We start from the raw sequence: 17,420 nt of genomic DNA, 5'->3' as shown, positions 1-17,420 counted from the left end.
GCTGCCAAAAGAGGTGAAGGGACTTCTTGAACAAGTTTCTAAGCAGCCCTAAATCTATTAGCTATGATTTGTCCAAATTTTTAAAAAAGCAACAACAATTGAAACGAGGCAGCACCTCAAACTGCCTTAAGGTGTACGCATCAATGAAAAAAAAGTGTTAAGCCTTGCTCGAACCAGTGAGGCTTAAGCCATGATCCAAGTTGCGCCTCGAATCAAGGCTAGGCTTGAGGCGTATGCCTCAAATGCCTTTTTAAACCATGGGCAGTAAACAAATTTCATCAAATTCATTAGATATATGTTTGGCATAGTTTTCTACTACCAGCTTCTGCTTTTTTGAACTACAGAAGTTTTAGAAGTTTTAGGATGTTTTGAAAATGATTGAAAGTTGATAAGCAGCAATAATTGGTCATAATTCCACCGAGTAAAAACACTTATTTCATACCATTCACAACATCAGAAATGTCTTGCTTGAGCTAATCTTCGATGGATTGTGGGCTGACTATGTTGGACCAGTTGGTGTAGGTGACGGAAGAGTAGTTAATAATTTGCATTTTATTCTGGATAAAAAAAGAGATCTTAACCCTATATCTTAAAACCTATCGATCAATGCTGAGAAACAAACTCTCCATTTTTTGAAATGAATATTTGCAGAAGTGCTTCAAGCTCCTTCCCAGCTTCATATGATTTGCACAAGGTAAGATCCTTAGGAAATTGAGAGAAATGAGATCTTAGATGTCAAATTCAAGTGTATGAACAAACAAATCAAATTGAAGAGTAGATATGATTGACAACTTCCCTTGACTTCAAGCTCCCAATTGAATGGCTCAACCGGGCAATCATCCAATAAATGAAGCGAGCATAGATATATCATAAATATGATTCCTAAACCATAAACAAATATGAAAACTCAAGAGCCTACCACAAACATCAACTATTAAAAGTTCTACATATAGCCAACAACAAGTTTATGTTCCACAACAATTGCGTAAGAAATTCCTCTCCAACTACACAACTCTGCTGATTGAACTATCGCCATAAACAAATATCTCAAACAAGTTTATGTTCCACAACAATTGCGTAAGAAATTCCTCTCCAACTACACAACTCTGCTGATTGAACTATCGCCATCTTCGCTTTTATTATGATTAACGTTTTAGTTCATGATATTCTCTATGATAAAGCCAAGTTTAGGATCATTTATAACTACAAAAAAAGCAAGAAAAACTTCAAACAAATTTATATAATATATAAATAAAAATGCTATTTCAAGTTAATTGATGTCTTACCTTGTTCTCCATATAACCATTTTTTTGCACAGACCAATGATTCGATAATAGCTTGCTTCAATGCAATTCGTTATTAATACTGTGGTAATATCATGCTTTAATGTACTTCGTTACTAATCCAGTATTCCACCGCTATTGCTAAATGCATTTTAAAAAGCTACTGTAGAAATTGAGATGCACAGAACATCATGAGCGATAGCTGAGACTTTAGGAACTATGTACCGATTATCTTTCCAGAAATTTTAGATATCTAAATTGACTTTTCTATTAAGCAACAAGATAAATTTCAAGTTAAGACTTCTTGGTCATTGTTATTTGTTCCTCGAATTTACCAAAATTATGTTCGTGGAGTTCAAAGCATGCATCAATAAGTTGGGAAAAAAGGAGTTGTAGAAATTAAACTATCCATAAACACATAATTGTATTTATTTAAATAGAATTATTGATGGAAATTGTGATTTTATAATTATTGCATAAAGTCTTTTCATATCACTTGGACAAATTTATGTTGCTACTAATGACTATCCTTTGAACCATGCTTGCCAACTTTTGAATAGTTATAAATAATGAATATAACTTATCCCTAACCTTTTTAATTTAAAAAACACAATAATTGCCATATAGTTTCTTGTAATACCATTTAATAAAGTTAAATTGATATCTGTGATCAATAATAATAGCTATTACTAAGATAACACGAAATTTTTATCAATACATTGCAAATTTGGAAAACATTCAAGTTGCCATTTTTTATGTAGTTATGCCCACTTCTGCATAAGCAGTAGAGATGCAAGAGAAATAGATATTTACAGTTGGATATTTTGAGCTAGAAATGAATAAGTTATCTCATAAAAAGGAGCTAAGAAATTGCATATTCTCTCCATTTTGTCCCCCTCAATACTACTATATGATTTTTCATTAGAATCACTCAACTAAATGCAGAAAATCACGTCTATAATTAATAACACTGTCAAGCATAGTGAAAGTGGAGTTCTATTTAGTTGGAACATCTTGTCTTCAGCCTCTTTTTGCATCAGTTTGGAGTTTTTTGCTATCCACTTATTTATACCTCAGCATTCACTGACTGGATTCTGTGAGAAGCATACCAAAAAGTCTATGTTATATAGCAGTTCTTCTACCTCTATTTCTTGTAAACTTTTTCCATGTCAGAAAAACTAAACTTTAAAGGAGCATGTTATAAGTTAAAAATCAATGCTCAGTTAGTATATTCAGCGGTTATTAATCTTTTCTTTAATGCATATCTTTTTTCAACTGCTTATAGGGTTGTCACCATCCATATATTCTATACTAATTTGGTCACAAGGGAAAATGTCTATAGCAAACTTTCTCTTGTAGACTTGCCTGGTAGTGAATGCTTTCTTGTTGAAGATACCAGTGGAGATCAGGTCACAGAGCTTCTACATGTGTCAAAGTCACTTTCTGCGTAAGTTTTTGCTGTAGTCTTCTCTCTTTCATAATGCTTGTTTTATTCTAAGATGCAAAATAAGGTTAAGTGCCTGACATGCAAGCAAGTAATCAAGCTTTATTTGCTGTTATTTGTTATCCAGGCTGTTTGTTGCTGTCTCTTGCTTTGTATCTCTTCTCTTTGTATATTGGATGACTAAATTATATAGAGTAGAGTATAGGGAAAAATATAAGTTATTGACAACTAAATATAGTGTGGAAAAAGTAAAATGTTAGGATATATGTGATAAAATTAGAAAGGATAGAGGGATATGGCTATATTAGTGATATGACCAGTTTAGCATCTTAAATAAGATATTTGACTGGTTGGTTTGTGATGTAGAATGAAGGGAGAAGTACCCATTAATAAGAAGTGCATGTAAAATTGATGTAGGATAACTATGAAGAAAAATTTATCAAAGTGATAAACATCTTATATAACTGATATGCCGCCGGCCCAGGAGGGGCCGGCTGGATCGGTCCAGCTGGTCCTGGTTTACTCCAGGTAGCGGAAGAGCCAGGGAGGGGGGCGAAACTCCTATGGGGCCCATGATGGACTGAATGCAATTTTTGGGGTGAAAGATTTGAATTTAAGGGGTAATTAGGTAATTTGTAAGACTCCTTTCATGTTAATCAGGGGGATAGGAGGGAATGAGGGTTATCGGGAATTTGAAAAGCTATTTGAGATCTCATTGTGTGTGCTTGGGCTCTAGGGTTTGCTAGAGACTTTTGGAGAGTGGTTCTTCCTCTCCAATCGAAGAACGTTGTATCTTTCTTTGTTTTCTTGCATCTATTAGTGAAAACCTTGTTTCTTTTCCTTACTTTTCACTGTTTGGGTGCATTTCCTGCTGTGAAGTAGCTGTTCAACTGCTGGGACAGCAGTTTTTCTCACTGTTTTGGGCTAATTTCGACTAGGTTTGCTTGCGAACTCAAGTATTACCTTAGGTTACTTGCGAACTCAAGTATTTCCTATCACACCACCATCGGTTGCTGTTGTATTTCAAATATTGATTTTATTTTCCAAGCAACCAAACACAAAATAGTTAAACTTCTAAATTTCTTTTACAAGCAACCAAACACCGACACACTATTTGAAATATATAATTTTACTTTACATTGTATTTTGAATACATTGAATTTTAAAATGCTTGCAACTAAACGGCCTCACACATGCCAAAGTTACAAGATCTTGAAGCAGTTATAATGTGGTACATAACTTTGCCCGATTTGCCATAACAAATTGAGGCAGTAAAATTAATTATGTAAGATTGATTTCAAGTTAAATCTACCTTCTCAGAGGGTGAATCACCAGAGTGAAACAAGTTGTTCTTGGTGGTGTTTGCCCTCGTCTGCAATGCGAAGAACCCTTCGAGTTGCTATAATGATGCTCTCAACAGAGATTACCTGCATTTAAGCCATGTTTGAAATTAGCAACCGCTATGATATGATCCACAACAACTTTAGCAAGCATTTAAAAGTTCATTTCAAAGTTCTAAAGTTCATTTCTACTACAACAATATTAAAATCAAAAGATGCCAGATTATGAATATAGGATTGGGATTCTCGTGCAGATCCCTAATAAAAGGATATCATCTCTCTTTCAATGGGCTAAGAAAATCTTCCCACAATGGAGAGCAATAATAAGTTAACAAAAAGGAAAAATAATGTTTAAAACATATGCAAAAATATGTTCTATGCTTAGAGCCACCTCCTCTCCTTCTTTCTTCTTAAAATGTGAGAGGAGTGCTAAAATCAAGAAAGGCCATGATTTGCAAAGGCGCCCATTCCGTATGGTGTAACCTAGTGTGCCATAGTTATTGTATCTATACCAGTTAAAATCTAGTAGGTGTTGAGTTTAGTGACCCTAATTAATGCTCCCATAAACCACATAATATCCCAATTTCCAAAAAAATCCGATAGGTCCTTGATAGGAAACACCTGAAGATCTTAAGTGAAACATAATGATCTTGACATAATATGCTAGAATATTCAACAACTAGAGGAAAATCAAAGAAAACAACATACTTTATTGAGAAAAATCAACTAACAGAAGAAAAACAAACAAAATACAAGTGATCCTCAATTCGAGAGGATCGATCTCTCTCGATTCTCTAGACGCTGCTAGAGCCCAAAGGAAACCTAAACCTAAGAGGTATCAAATTTCAGCCAAATTCAAGATGCCGTAACCCTAGGAAAACCAACTATTTAATGCATAAAATTCAAAAGGAAATCTCTAAACAGTCCCTAAATTCAAATTTCCCTCATAACTCCCTCAAAAATCCTTCCAAAACGGCTTCGTCAAACCTGGGCGGTCGGCTCCTGCGTACAGGAGGCGGAAAACCTTCGCATGTTTCTCCCGTAGGCTGGTTTACTTCTGGTTTATATGGTCCCCGTGGACAAGGGAATACATACTTAAGGAGGCTTCTTGGGTCAAGGATCAAGTTGAACTGCAATTTGGGAAGCCATCCACAATATAAAATTTGCGTATAACATTGCAACATCCTTAAACAATACTTTTCTCTTGAGAAGCCTCACATTAAGAATGTAAGACTTTGATGAGGGCTACATGTCTTGTTATTGATTATCTGCTGCTTGCTTTGCCAACTGAAAGTACTCTCTTCTGTCCCCCATAAAAATCATGTTGGCTCTTTGAAAGCTAACAATTACACACATGATTTCAAGAAGTTTCAAGATCATACGATCAACTGAATGTGTCAATATGATGCTTGATAATCTTTGTTTTTTTAACATGCTTATTGGCTGATAAAATTATTATAATAAAATTTGAAACTTGACCCACTAGTAAGTTTAATATTTAATGGCGTGTCTTGAATTTGAAGACATTATCTAATTATTAATTAATTATAATAAAATAATTAATTATAATTATAATTAAATAATAATTAAATATAATTAATATTAATAAATATTAATTAAATCCTCCCCCTTGCTCTCGGTTTGGGGATTTACGGGGGTTGGCCGAAGAAGAACACGAATGGGAGAAAGTTACTTTCACGGTTTGCGAGCTCCCGTTCAGGTTCCGATCAAAACGTCTAACTTCCGATCCAGGGGCAAGGGAGGATCGTCAAAGGAGCAAAGTCGGACCAGCCGCGGGAGTCGAAGAAGCACGGACTGGAGAAAGTTAACTTCACGGCCGAGCGAGCTCTGTCTCGCTTCCGATCAAAATGTCGGTCTGCCGGTCCGACAGGAAGGGAAAGTCGTTTGAAGGAGCGAAGTTCGACAGCCACGAAGAAGCCGCCGAAGGGGAGAAGGTTAGCTTCACAGCGAGCGAGTCCCGTCGCTACTTCCGATCAAACAGCCGTAACTTCCGATCCTACCGGAAGGGAAAGTCGGGGAAGGAGCGGAGCCGATCAGCCTTCGAGCTCGCAGGAGAGACTGGGATCGGGAGAGGAGGGAATCGGACAAAGGGAGGAGGCGGCAGCTTCAGTCGTTTCTTCCGATCAAAATGTTGAGACTTCCGATCCGGCATAAGGGGAAAGTCGTCGACGAGAGCGAAGTCGCACAGCCACGACGGGGTCGGAGGGAGAGCGGGAGTTCGGAGAGGATTCGGGAAATTGGAGCGGGGGAGAGGCCGAAGGCCTCGATCCCTTTGCCCTTTTAACGACGCGGGCTCGTCATGCAGCGTTGTGGTGGATGCGACGTCGAGTCGTGCGAGGAGTGGCGACGACAGAGGAAGTCGTGCGAGGCGCGACGTGGGAAGCGACGTGGTTCGGCAGAGCAGGTAAGATTTGATTTTTTTTTTGTTTCAGTCTTGCGGGTCAACAGATAGTTTTACTTCCCTCTTTGGGGTTTAAGGTTGAATTTAAAGTTCATCATACTTTACTGAATTGCTTTCTGCTTATGATTTCAGTTCTCGAAATATACTTTGTTTGGCAATGCTATTATTTTCTATGTTGCTTGGAAAAAAAATTGTCGCTATATTGACAACGATGGACGAGCCATTCCCGGGGGAGGGTTGCGTCCTGCTCAGTGTCTATCAAACAAACCAAAATTGCATTGCCTGTTTTTCGCACTGCTTTGTGTGTGCTTGCATTTTTTTGCAATGCTTTTTTTAGTTTATTTTCTTAATTTCCTATTACCTTGAGAAAATTTTCATGTTTATTCAAAATGTATGTACTTTCTTCATTATCCATTTTAGAGTGTCATTGTTGTGGTAAATAATTGAGTGTGTCAGTTAAAAAAATTCATTAATTTGTTCATTGAGCGTGGGAGTATGGCTTACCCTCTCTATCTTTTATTTTTGATCTCATCAATACGTCTCCTGCTTGTTTAGTTATTTCTATTGAGCAATGCATTTTTTTGTTGTAAATTAGTCCTAGATTTGCAGTACTTTGTTTCATGAAGATGTTTCTTTAATGTTAACACCTCATTTATGGGTTGATTTGACCGTTAATTCTTCATTAACAAAGTTCATTATGCTATCATCCTTAGGCTGAAGCATTTCCCAGTTCGTATTTTATGTTAAATTTGGAAGTGGAGCTTTTTAACTTCATGTGCAAGTCCTAGTGGTTGAGTTATGAAACATATGCATGCTTGTGGAAAATTACTGATATTTATTAAAACTTTTTACCAATAACTGTTTCTGGTTTTTTAATCTAAACCTTCTGCAAGCTAATACTAGGAAAATGATCTATTTGTCTTTTACTGATTTGGCGTTTTTTATGCATTCTGACAGCAATTTTTTGTCCGATTCTTTTGTAGTTTTGAATGTTTCTCACATCATTATTTCTGGGAATTAGATTGGGGGATGTTTTATCATCCTTGACATCAAAGAAGGAAACCGTGCCATATGAGAACTCAAGGCTCACCAAAGTACTTGCTGATTCTATGGGTAACTTAAAATCTCTTCTTTGGTTTCATTTCCATTTCTTTTAATTTAAACTTTATGCCCCCAGTTGTGTTATCTATTACTTTTCATATGATGTTAGAGTAATTCTACGCTGCCTGACCAATCTCCCAAATAAATGTGCTGATGTAGTGGCAGCTTATGCAGAACTGATGTCTTGATTAACATGCTCTTTATGTGCATTACCATCAAAATACAAACTTCATTAACATGAGGTGGCCATCTCATTTAGGCTTGTTTTGGGAGATTGTTCGGGCAGTCTGTCATTACTCATGGGCATTATTCAGCCGGTGATGTTTTTGATGTTGTATTTTTTTGTTTAATTATTGCTGAATAATTTCACGTAAACTGGTCTGAAACACTTATAGTTTGATTCCTGGATGATCATGTGATTTTTAAAGCGCATCTTTATAGTGGTATAAACTGCTTTGTTTAGGAATCTTGTCCTTAGAAGATAAGATAATAGTAATATTGATTTTCTACTGCTTAAATACTCCAATTTTGTGTCCTTTAGGAAATAGTCAATAGCATTTCTTTTGTGTATTTGCCATTTATCTCAATTGTTGTTTCTAAAATACAAAACAAATGACTGGGAAATTCAAATATGTTGTGTTGTTTTTTTACTTTTTTTTTAAATGATCAATATTCATTCTTTTATATTTTACTGTTTATTTTTTTATACTAACCATTGGCTGCCTTTGTCCTGTTACTTTTTTGCTTTGCAGGTGGTAGCTCAAAGACGTTGTTAATTGCTCATGTTTGTCCTAATTCTTCAAACCTAGCAAAAACACAGTGTGCCCTTAACTTTTCTGCGAGGGCAAGAAATGCAGAGCTAAGCCTTGGAAACCGAGATACAATCAAGAAATGGAAAGATGCGGTGAATATATTGCTTCTTTCTTATACTTTTTTATGTGCTTTATTATTTATTTTTAAACATCTTTTAAATATTTATTAGCCAGGTTTAGTTTTTAATGTCATTTGACTATAGGCAAATGACTCACGCAAGGAGCTATATGAGAAAGAGAAGGAGGTCCAGCTTCTAAAACAGGAAGTTTTTGGACTAAAGTCCGCTCTTAAGGATGCCAATGATCAGTGCATTTTACTATTTAATGAAGTTCAGAAAGCCTGGAAGGTTTCATTCACGCTGCAGGCTGATGTTAAGGTCCTCTAACTCATTCTTTTTTTAATGCCTGCAACCTTTTATGTGCTTTAAAGCTAATTGCATATGAGGAATATCTCTTTAATGACACTAAATGTTTTGTACATTGTGTAAGTAGATGTTTGTTGATGCAATTTTTGTGTCAACTCGATTCGGGTCGAGTCAAATCGGACTCGATCAGGTTCGATTGAACCCAATCAACCAAGTTGAGTCATGTCGAACCCCAATTCGACTCAAATCGGCATCGATTCAAGTTCAATTCATCAAATTGAGTCGATCGAACCAAATCAAACTTAAATTAAGCTCAAATTGATTCAAATCGAGCTCAATTGGGTGAAATCTGACTTAGCTCGGGTCCAAGTGGATTCAAAATAAGTCCAATTGAACTCCAATCAATTCCCAAATAAAAAAATTGAAATCAATGGCCTCGATCGTCTTGATTTTCACAACGTTCATGTTGCTTTCTTGCCACATATGCTGATTTCTACAGCTGTAGCAGGGATCGAGTGGCATGAGATCATATCGAGCAGAGCAGGGGTCATTTCGTGCATAATAGAGGAAGCGGGAATAGGGGCTTCTTCATTCTGACTTCTCTTTTTTTTGTTCCATGTGGGTTGGGTATGCAATTTTCTACATTTGATGGACTATATTAAATGAATGATTAAACTATCGGGATTGACTATGTAGATTTTCTACATTCATTCATATTAAGTATTACATGAGGTGTTAACCTTATTTTGCATTAAACTTTTTCATGATTTTGAACCATACCTTTTGTTCTTTCCTTATTTTTCCTTTGGTGAATCGTTTGCTATGTGTTGCACCGTTTTGCATGCCTAATTGGCTTTTGTTTATTTTTTACCATCTTATATTTTACAGGGGCTGCACTACTGTTATAACATACAAATTTCTTATTCTTTCGTATTTTTATCATACATTTATATTAATTTTCTTATATTTGCTACACTTAATGTAGATATGAATGACTTTTTTGATGTCAGGCAAGTAAATTCACATAGCATTGCTGGTTTAATTGCAATTTTAAAACATCTGCATTTGAGCCTTCATGATATTTCCTTTATGCTAGGATACTTGCAAGGGACATCCCTATTTTAACTACTCAGCTTAAAAGCTTTCCCATTTTAGTTTCTTGCAAGCATGTGCGCATTTTTTTGTTCTCTTGTGATTGTTTCTGTCAATTATTTATCATTTTCATTATAATTCTCCATATTCATCTAGGTAATTTAATCTTATTTTTTACATTAGTCAATCTATCAGCTTTTTAGCATAATTTGTTCAAGTTTTAGGGCATCACTTTTAGTTGGTGTCCCGACCAGCCCATGAAATTTGTCTCCATTATTGAGTTAAGCTGTTGACTATTGTACTACACTTATGAGTGATGTCTAAGTTCACACTTACCACTTCTCCCTTTATTTGTATGAGACATTGCTTAGGGGGAATGCACAAACACATGGAAATATCATGTCTTACCTATTTGGATAATCTGCCAATCCAGACATGAGAAGATTATTTGAGGATATATGGAGCTTTTCTTAGTCTACATATATATATATATATTTTTTTGTTTTTTGATTTTTAAACATAGTTTAGATCTCAATGTATACTTCCATCTTAAGGTCCTTTAATAAAAAAAGAATTCCTTATGTCATGTTGATATAGAGGCTAGTTTAAATTTTCCATGAAAGAGCAAAACTCAAATTGTATTGACCTTGACAACTAGAGAGAAGGTTTCTTGATGGTCAATATCATATTATTATGTGTATTCTTTACAACAAATCAGGTTTTGAATTTATCTATACCCTCCTATGCTTTATATTTGATTGTAAAGATTCATTTGCATCATAAAAGCTGTTTTTCTAGTTGAAGTTTAAAAACTTCAGGCATACCATTTTTTGAAGGTAATGCTTTTTTCCATTACAGTTTTCTTCCACTTGAGGGTTTTGAAAGCTTTAGAAATATTGTTTGGAATATGTATTTTATCTAAAGAACTAAGAAAACACGAAATCTTAGTGAATGCCCTTTATTAACATGAAATTATATATTGAGTGCTTGGTGCATGACATAATCTCTTTCTTGAGAGCAATAAGATAAGAGAGATCAATATCATCATCTATGAATTTATTCTCAACACTTAATATTTTATTATTTCAGAGTGATGGTGAAATAGATGGGGATATTTTCAGAAGAATTCAAGTTGGATGGTTGAAGTGGATGAATGCATCATGCTTGTTGTGTGATAGAAAAATCCCCCTCAAACTTAAGGGAAAATTCTATAAGATGGTGGTGATACCTACAATGTTTTATGGCGCCGAATGTTGGCCATTAAAAGAGAAGAATAATGCTAAGTTAAGTGTTGCAGAGATGAGGATGCTCAGGTGGATGAGTGGCTTTACTCTTAGAGATATGACACGAAATGAGCATTTTCGTGAAAAGTTTGGGGTAGCTCTAGTAGAAGATAATATTAGAGAGAGTTGCCTTATATGGTTTGGTCACATAAAATGACGGCCTTCCGATGACCCGATTAGGAAAGAGGTATTAGATTTGACTTATGCTAAGAAAGATAGATGTAGACCTAAAAAGACTTGGTTAGAGAATATTAGAAATGATCTTTCCTTATTAGATTTAAACGAGAATTTGACTTTTAAGAAGACACAATGGAGAAAATGAATTAATGTAGCTGACCCCACGTAGTGGGACAAAGGCTTGATGTTGTTGTCGTTGTACTTAATATTTTATTGGTCCTTAAACTAGGTTTGGGTTGTTGGGGGTGTGTTAGAGATATGTTTATAGCTCCTCTTTCGGGTTTTCTTTTCCTTCTAAGTGTTGAAGTGAAGCTAATTCTCCATAGGTTGGATGTATTGGCATGATGATGTTGGATTTCACATGCTTCTGGTGAGGCTCTAGCTGGTTGAATAAGGAGTAATAAGAAATATTTATTATTCATGGGTTTGATGAGAGATAATGGTGGATGATAAAATAGTTTAAATATTGAGATTTTTGTTCTTGAATTTTACATCAATGATGTTAAACATGTCTCCTTGGATTTTCTTAATGACAGAAAATCCAAGTATGATGAATTTTTAAAATTTTAATGAAAAAAACATCATCGTCCGCAATCAATCTCAGTCCAACATCTAAGTTACCAAAATTGACAATACCAATTATACTTACAATTGATCTTAGAAAATTATCCATTAAATTAAGGGATTATCCAACAAAATTCCTAAGTTGATTCCTCAACAAAAAGGGGATGCTGGAAGAAAAAATAGAAACCTCTGCAAGGCTAGATTAAATATGTTTTCCACAAATATTCCTAAATTCCTTAATGGGCAAAAGATGTCCAAATAGCTATATTTTTCATTAATCGAATACCCCTAAAAACTTAAATTTTAAACACATGTTCAAACCCTTCTTTACTTATCTCCAAAGAACAAAATCAACTCTTCTTTTCATCCAAAATTTTTTGGGTGTTCAATCTTCATTCACACTCCTTATAGCACTAGAGCAAAGTAGACCTAGCCTTTATATTGCTTTTATTTTATTTTTTAATTTTTTAACTTTAATTTTCTTAAAATATTGCGATTTTAATAGTTTAAGGCTTTTAAGCATCATATAACTGAAAAGCCATGTTGTTTGTGATTTTTGAAGATATTACTGGTTTTTAATATTAAATTGCACAATTAAAAATAAACTTTATGTTTGTGTGTGATTTTTATAGTTTAAAGGCTGTGTTATACTTGATTATCAGCTTGAACATAATCGAGCTGGTATTATTTCAAAATCATAGGATGACTGGGCAAAACAGCTTATTTGTTCCGGATTTTTACTATTGTTTAGGAAAGCAAATTTACAATACATATTTTATGATGTTGTCATGGCTCTGCAGCATAAATGCGAATTACAAACACAAAGATGCTGAACACTTTAATTAAATCTCGTCAAGCTGCTGTCCTTATTTTTTCAATATGTACTGTTTAAATAGGCTTAAGGTGATTCTAGCCATCTTAATTATTTTTCTACAATTTACATGATCGGCTACCCTTTATCATAAAAGTAAATGATTCCCTACTTTTTCATATTTTCATTAAATCCTGAAGCAAATTGATACTCTTATACTCTTTTTTGAATTAGAATAGCACTTCGTTTTGAAAGTAACGTGGTCTTGGTTTTGAAAGCTCGCTTGAAATAAAATGCTGTGATTGTATGGTTTCAAACAAAGACTAGCTTCTGCAAATCAGTGCAAATAGTGGTTTGTTGGAGAGATCTATCAGTCATGTGCGTCTTTGCTTATCTATGTAGAGAGATGGTTTTTTTGCTGCATGGACTCTGAATTCTTTCAATTTGGTTCTGATGCAACTTTGTGCTCTTAATTCTCTTAGTTGTCTTGCAAATCTTTCTTGAATAATGGAGAGCTGCATGATTTTTACTAATTTCTTCTGAGAATAACTGTATAGTTAGGAGAATAAAAAGAATGAGCGGGCGATAGAAACATTTGCATTATATATATGGAAGTGTGTGTTCATACAACAAAAATGGCAGATGTGTCTTCTGGAACGCCATTATCTGTTGGCATTTTATTGGATGTTGGTGATATAAACCTTTATTTAGATTGGTTGTCTTATTCATTTTTATTTCTCATCTTTAATAAGTTTAACTGTTTTTGTGTTCTCTAAGTTTCACGACACCTGCTAAGCATAGAATTAATGCATTTGCTAAAGAATTCATTTGCAGATATATATGCTTTTGAATGATGTACTGTTAATGATGTATTATTCCCTTTGCTTGAACGCTGGAAAAACCTTCAAATGATGTCATATTTTTTTTTTCTTTTTACGTTTTGTTAGTCTCATGGATGCAGGAACTTTAGCTGTAATCAATACTCTAAGTAGACGTTAGTTAAGAATCAAAAGACTTATTTCACCTTACCTCATGTATCATTCTTTTCTCAATGGACTCCTTTACATTTAAGCATAGATATAAAATCCGTGGGCTATGTAATAAAGGTTTAGTAGGAAATGTGTAAAAAGAAGAATTATGGAGGACCGGCAGGAATGTCTAATTTATTGGCTTTAAAATTTTTTATGATCATCTACCAATTTATTTTCTTTTTCCTCCGTAGGTTTGTCTGTAGCATACTATAGCTTGATGCGCTTTTTCTTGAAGTTTTGTGGTTTATTTGCAAACTTTTAGGTCTGTCTCTTTTTGTCAACTTGGATTTTCTTTAGTCAAACACTCAAACTTTAGTTGTGTAAATAGAAAGATTGAAATTCACATACTAAAAACTAATTTATCACGTGAAATTAATATACAATATCCTGCTTTTAGGAAGGATGAAATTTAGTTTTCATAGAAAATGAAGCTTTGACATCCCCATCTTTTGTTAGTCTTCCATTCCCCCACTCCAACACATAAACCACCAACAAGTGCTGAGAGGCAGCATTTGAGCAAGATGTGTATTTGATTGCGTTTGGCTCGCACACACATATTTGGATGTTTTTCTGTGTTGGGGTTTTTATGTTTCTATGCCTCATTAATTTTTTTTTCTTCTGAATTTGGTCCTCTATTGCATCTTGATACTTTCTTACATTGCTTTTTTCTGTGAGCTTTGAAATCTGAAATGTTCATAATTGCCTTCTGCTGTATGGCTTGAGTTAGTTTTTGCCAACATTTGCTGGCTATTTATCAGACGTTTTTTTTTAACTGCAGTCTGAAAACACTATACTTGCTGAGAAGGTCAAGCTCGAGAAAGAACAAAGCGGTCAACTGAGGAATCAAGTTGCTAGTCTATTACAGCTTGATCATGAGCAGAAAATGCAGATACACCAACAGAATTTGACCATACAGAATCTGCAGGTTGTACTTCTATCCTTAGAGCACTGAATGTATTAAATTCTCGTTATTTGGATAATATTTCTTTTTGATGAGTTAATATTTGTAATAATACTGTGACTGATCTTGATTTGCTTTTTTTGTACTGTCTGGGTTCAGTTTTGATGTTGTGTGCTTCTGAAGTAGAAATGAACAGATTCATGCTGTACCTTCCGTGTGGAATTAGAACAGAACTAGGTGTCCTGATGAATTATGCAGGGAATAGCAAATTTTTGTTGAGTATTGCTTTGGTGTATATATATATATATATATATATAAATAACTGAAAATAAGGTCTCTTTGTACGAGGGATTACTTAATAATTTCAGGGTCTAGGAGTTAGTTTGAATTGTTGCCATAAGGATCCACTCTCGAAATGGACATTATCGAATGGTTTTTTTTTAAGCAAATTTTATAGAAGAAAATGATTTGTTCCTGTAAAGGAAAATTACCAAGAATTTTTACAAAGAAAAGAAAACCGCACTAGATAAGATAGAGATTTTATGTTTGTCTGGGAAATAGAATCCTTAGTTGCATGAAGACTGCAAAAAAGATTTATTTGGATCGTTTTACTTAAAGACCAGTGAAAAGATGTGAGTGAAGATACATTTCCTTTTTGATTCATGCCTCTTGTAAATTTAATCTGAATCTCCTATCCACCGTAACCTTGATCTTAATAATCATAAGGTTGCTGATGCGGACATCGGCACGAAAATCTGATGCATCTATCACAGGAGGCGTCGTAAATCGACGGCTCTGATTTAAGTTATCATTTATGAATTATTTTCTGCATTTTAGTTTCTATTTTTATGTTATTTCCTGTTTTACCCCTAGGTTAATTTATTTGAGTGTTGTAGCCCAAGGGGCAATTTTGTAATTTTTTTTATTTTCTCATATTGTGGCCTATATATATGGCCTTTAGCTATTGTAATAGGATGGTTAATGAATATGAAAATTTGTGTTCCACATTTGTTCTTCTTGTGAGAGAGCGTTAGTGGGATTCCTATGGGAAGGAATCGAAGTTGTCACCAGCCGCAGGATGGGTCCGGGCTCGTGATTTGAGATCCCTTGGAGAGGGAGAATCGTATCACCCACCAACCTTGGAGATGGCCGGGTTCGTTGTTTTATTCTTTTCGTTATCTTTTCATTTTCTCCTTGTCGACATCCCCATCTCCTTCTTCCACCGCCACCGGCCCCTTCCTCCTTCCCATTGAACCGCCAGTTTTAACAACCCCTCCATCACCCCAACCAAGAACCCCCACCTTTGCTCCAATTATTAATTGCCTTTCCTAAATTGGAGGGATTAAGTTAACGAAGGATTTGAATTCAAAATTCAAATTTGAATTCAAATTTATTTATTGCTTAATTCATTCTTAATAATTAGGCATTTAATGATGTCATTAATTCTGAAATAAAAATCTCAGAATTTTGAATTCAAAAAAAAAAAAAAAATCCCGCCGGCCTCCCTTAATCTTTCCCTTGTAATCAATTAGTTTCCAATTAGGGAAGAGCTCTTCATTAATGTAAATTTGAATTCCAAAATTTGAATTCGAATTAGCATTATTCACACCATTAATCTCTCCCACCATTTAAGCCAATCGTCATTAATTCTCAAATCTGAATTTAAATTCAGATTTAAGACATGGCTTGGATTTAGATTTATTTCCTTAAGTCAATTCTCTTTTTTTGGAAATATTTCAAAATCCCTAAATCTCTTCCTAACCGAATTGTTCAAAACCTGAAATTAGCTTTGGAAATAAATCCTCCCCCATATTCACGTCACCCTCACATTCCAAGTAATGTTGCCCAAGCATCCCCTCATTATATCTTGCCAAACTCATTTTTGATTTGAAATTCCCTCTCACCTTTCTTTGGAAGATATTGCCTCCTTCCTACCAGCCGTGAATTTCAAAGATCAAGCCATTAATTGCTTCCCTAGGCTGTAGAGGGGAATTGGACTTTAATTCCCTAATTTCTTCCCCTTACACCGTTGGAAATTTTCTTCATCAGATTCCCCCCTCTCTCCCACCCGTCTCCCTCCCTTTTCTTCTCAGGCAAAATTAAAGAGCTTGCCTCCCCTCCCCTCTCAAGAGGAAATCGGATTGCCAAAATCAGCCTTCTGTCTTGGGAATTAAATCCTTTCTTTAATTCCCTTTGCTGGCTGAAAATCTTCAATGCTGTCCCGTGGGAATTGCTGATCTGGAAGAGGCATCTCACGTTCACCTCTTGCTGGACAAAAGCTGGAATTCCCCTTCCAATTTTCTTTGCTCCTAAGCATAGAAAACTGAAGGTTTTCTCAGAATTTTGGGCTCAGATTTTGGTTCCAAAATCTGAAACGTTTTCTGGATTTTGGAACCTCTCCCTAGCAAAGCAGCCGATTTCCCGTTCTACATCAGTTGCTGAGCATTCTGATCATCTCTGTGTTTTTAATTTGAAAGGAGGTGAGGTGTTATATTAATAAGGTAATCAAGATTAATGGTGATGTCTTTTGTTGTGACTTGATCACTACTGTAGGGCTAATAGGAACATGCACAAAAGCCTCTAAATCCAAAGGAAAATTTAAAATTGGCTTTTAAGTTTTTATTGCATACCTATTCTATTAAAGGAGTTGCCCCTAGATTGGTATAGAGTCAACTCTGATAATTTGATTTCACCTCTTCTGCCTGATAGTTAGATTTCCTTTGGTTGAGCTTTTAAATATTTAGACAAATAATGCAAAAAAAAAAGGATGAACAATATATTTTGAAATGTCTTC

At 35.0% G+C, this 17,420-nt stretch overlaps 1 protein-coding gene across 1 annotated transcript in view; it reads left to right on the top strand.

The window, feature by feature from the left end:
* Window positions 1-17,420, top strand: part of LOC110096028 (kinesin-like protein KIN-14L) — a 77,209-nt gene that overhangs the window by 25,412 nt on the left and 34,377 nt on the right. The window contains exons 8-12 of the mRNA XM_028700141.1: window positions 2,569-2,730; window positions 7,511-7,602; window positions 8,343-8,494; window positions 8,606-8,779; window positions 14,504-14,650. Coding sequence (XP_028555974.1) covers window positions 2,569-2,730; window positions 7,511-7,602; window positions 8,343-8,494; window positions 8,606-8,779; window positions 14,504-14,650 — 727 coding nt within the window. The remainder of the gene's footprint in view (window positions 1-2,568; window positions 2,731-7,510; window positions 7,603-8,342; window positions 8,495-8,605; window positions 8,780-14,503; window positions 14,651-17,420) is intronic.

This window comes from Dendrobium catenatum, unplaced genomic scaffold, assembly GCF_001605985.2.
Source record: "Dendrobium catenatum unplaced genomic scaffold, ASM160598v2 fragScaff_scaffold_1456, whole genome shotgun sequence".
NCBI classification, from domain to species: domain Eukaryota; kingdom Viridiplantae; phylum Streptophyta; class Magnoliopsida; order Asparagales; family Orchidaceae; genus Dendrobium; species Dendrobium catenatum.
Note: the sequence above shows the minus strand (reverse complement) of the source record. Positions and strands in the feature narration are given on the sequence as shown.